Here is a 1,944-nt window from a genome sequence, read left to right as displayed (position 1 = left end):
TCCGCCGGCCGGGCCCCGACGTCGCGCTTGGAGCCAAACGCCGGGCCAGCATCCCGGGAAAGTCATCGGCCGGCTGCTCTCCGTCCCTCCCTGAACACATCTGACAACCCAACCCGCTCCCTGGGCTAAAATACAATAAAATAAAATAAATATAATATAATTTTTAAAAGGAAAAGGAGAGAGAGGGAGAGAAAAAACTAGAAGGGGTAACGTGAGCTCTCGGTCATCACAACTTTCTTCTCTCCCGGGTTGTATGGAGGCTGCCAAAAAGATGACAACATGGGAGGCACGGACCATCTATGGCTCAAAGCAGCCGAGCTCAGAGCCTTGTCATTGCCCCTCCACCTCCGTCCCGAAACGCCCCTCTTTCTCTGGGGCAACGATCGCCCCAGCCAGACACGCACGGGGGAGAGAGGGGCGAGCCCGAGGAAGGCAGGAGCCGGAGGAAGATGTGCTCTCGCCGGGTAAATATCTTACTGAAGAAGGTCTTGCCTTGAAAGTCATTTGGAGAATACGCATATCCTCCCTCACCCTTTTCTTTCAGCTCAGAAGCTTCACAAAGTTTTAGGGGCTTTTGTGGATTTTTTTTCTTTTTTCTTTTTTCTTTTTTCTTTTTTTTTTCTCCGTTTTTTTTCCTTCTGGACGGGAGAGTCCAGCTGGAAGGAATCCTCCTCTTCCAGTAAGCAGCGGAAGTTTAAAAAGCATTTGTTTTGCAGTCGCCGCTCAGCCCATCACATACCTTAGAGCATGTTTTAGAGAGCCTTTGGCATAAAAAGGAAACAGCTCGTGCAGTTTCAACACGTTTTATTATATTTCTGTATGCATTACTCTCAAAACATATCACAAGAAATGATGAAACCACTTAAACCTTCAAATAAAAAATCTGAAACAGTTTATGCTCACAATTGTACATATTTATAGTTAAGAAACATTCTTTATAAATACTGTTTCCTCTGTAGCAAGTTAATACCATAATTTAATTACAAATGGATAAATATGGTAACAGGTATTTACAGGAGGAAGGGCGTTATTATGGAAAAGCTAACGGCACGACGTTTATTTTCCTCACAATCTTCCGAACAGGAACTAACAAATTGAACTTGCAAAAGCACTAAAACATCACATGTAAACCCAGCTAACAGAAAAATACATTCACAAGCGTTGTTGTTCGTGTGTGTGTCTGTGAGTAACAGAATGGAGACTTTGGCACGGTATTTCTTCCCCAGTCTATAGTTGAAATGCAGTTTACAATCAAGTTGCTTCTTAAAAAGGAACACAATATTCAAGATATCACAATTACAAAAGAAACCATTTTTTTTCTTCCACGTTACTTTTTTTTAAAAGGGATGAACTAAAAAAGGAGGAGAGAAGGAAATGGGGAGGGAGAGCGGGGGAAAAGAAAACAAGTCCATCACTTTCTCGGGGAGGGAGAAAGAGGGGGGAAAAAGAAAGATTTAAAAAAAAAGAAGAAGAAGAGGAAGAAGAAGAAGAAGAAGAAAGGGACCAATCCGCGGTTTACAAACGGGACGAACTTCTATACACCGACAATCCAGGAAAACCTCGTTCCCCACCTCGCCGGAGGAAGGAGAGGGCCGCTATATACACAGTTCGTGGGACGGGAGGGCGCTGGCTGCTCCGGGCGGGGAGGCGCGGGGACCAGAGGAGTTTGAGTCTCTGATCTTTTGTCTGAAGACTCCGGAGGGAGAGTTTCTTTCCGCCGGCTTGGGAAGCTTTTAGCTGGGTGATGTGTTGGTGGAGCATGGGGATGTTTTGCTCTCTCTCTCTCTCTCTCTCTCCCCTTTCCTTTCCGCCGTTGATTTACTCATTCTCTTATGTTTTTTCAGCACGTAGTTTTTGGAATTTTTTTGCTGGTTCAAAATATTTTCAAAAAGAAAGAATCCAACCAGAAAAAAAGGAAAAAAAAAAAAAGAAAAAAAAGACGCG

General features: G+C 44.0%; 1 protein-coding gene across 1 annotated transcript in view; it reads right to left on the bottom strand.

The window, feature by feature from the left end:
- Nucleotides 1–197: 197 nt before the first annotated feature.
- Nucleotides 198–1,944, bottom strand: part of ZIC2 (Zic family member 2) — a 7,829-nt gene continuing 6,082 nt past the window's right edge. The window contains exon 4 of the mRNA XM_031059563.1: nucleotides 198–260. Coding sequence (XP_030915423.1) covers nucleotides 198–260 — 63 coding nt within the window. The remainder of the gene's footprint in view (nucleotides 261–1,944) is intronic.

The sequence above is a fragment of the Geospiza fortis genome, unplaced genomic scaffold (assembly GCF_000277835.1).
Source record: "Geospiza fortis unplaced genomic scaffold, GeoFor_1.0 scaffold84, whole genome shotgun sequence".
Taxonomy (NCBI): Eukaryota; Metazoa; Chordata; class Aves; order Passeriformes; family Thraupidae; genus Geospiza; species Geospiza fortis.
The sequence above is the reverse complement of the archived record's forward strand: the minus strand, read 5'-3'. Positions and strand labels throughout refer to the sequence as shown.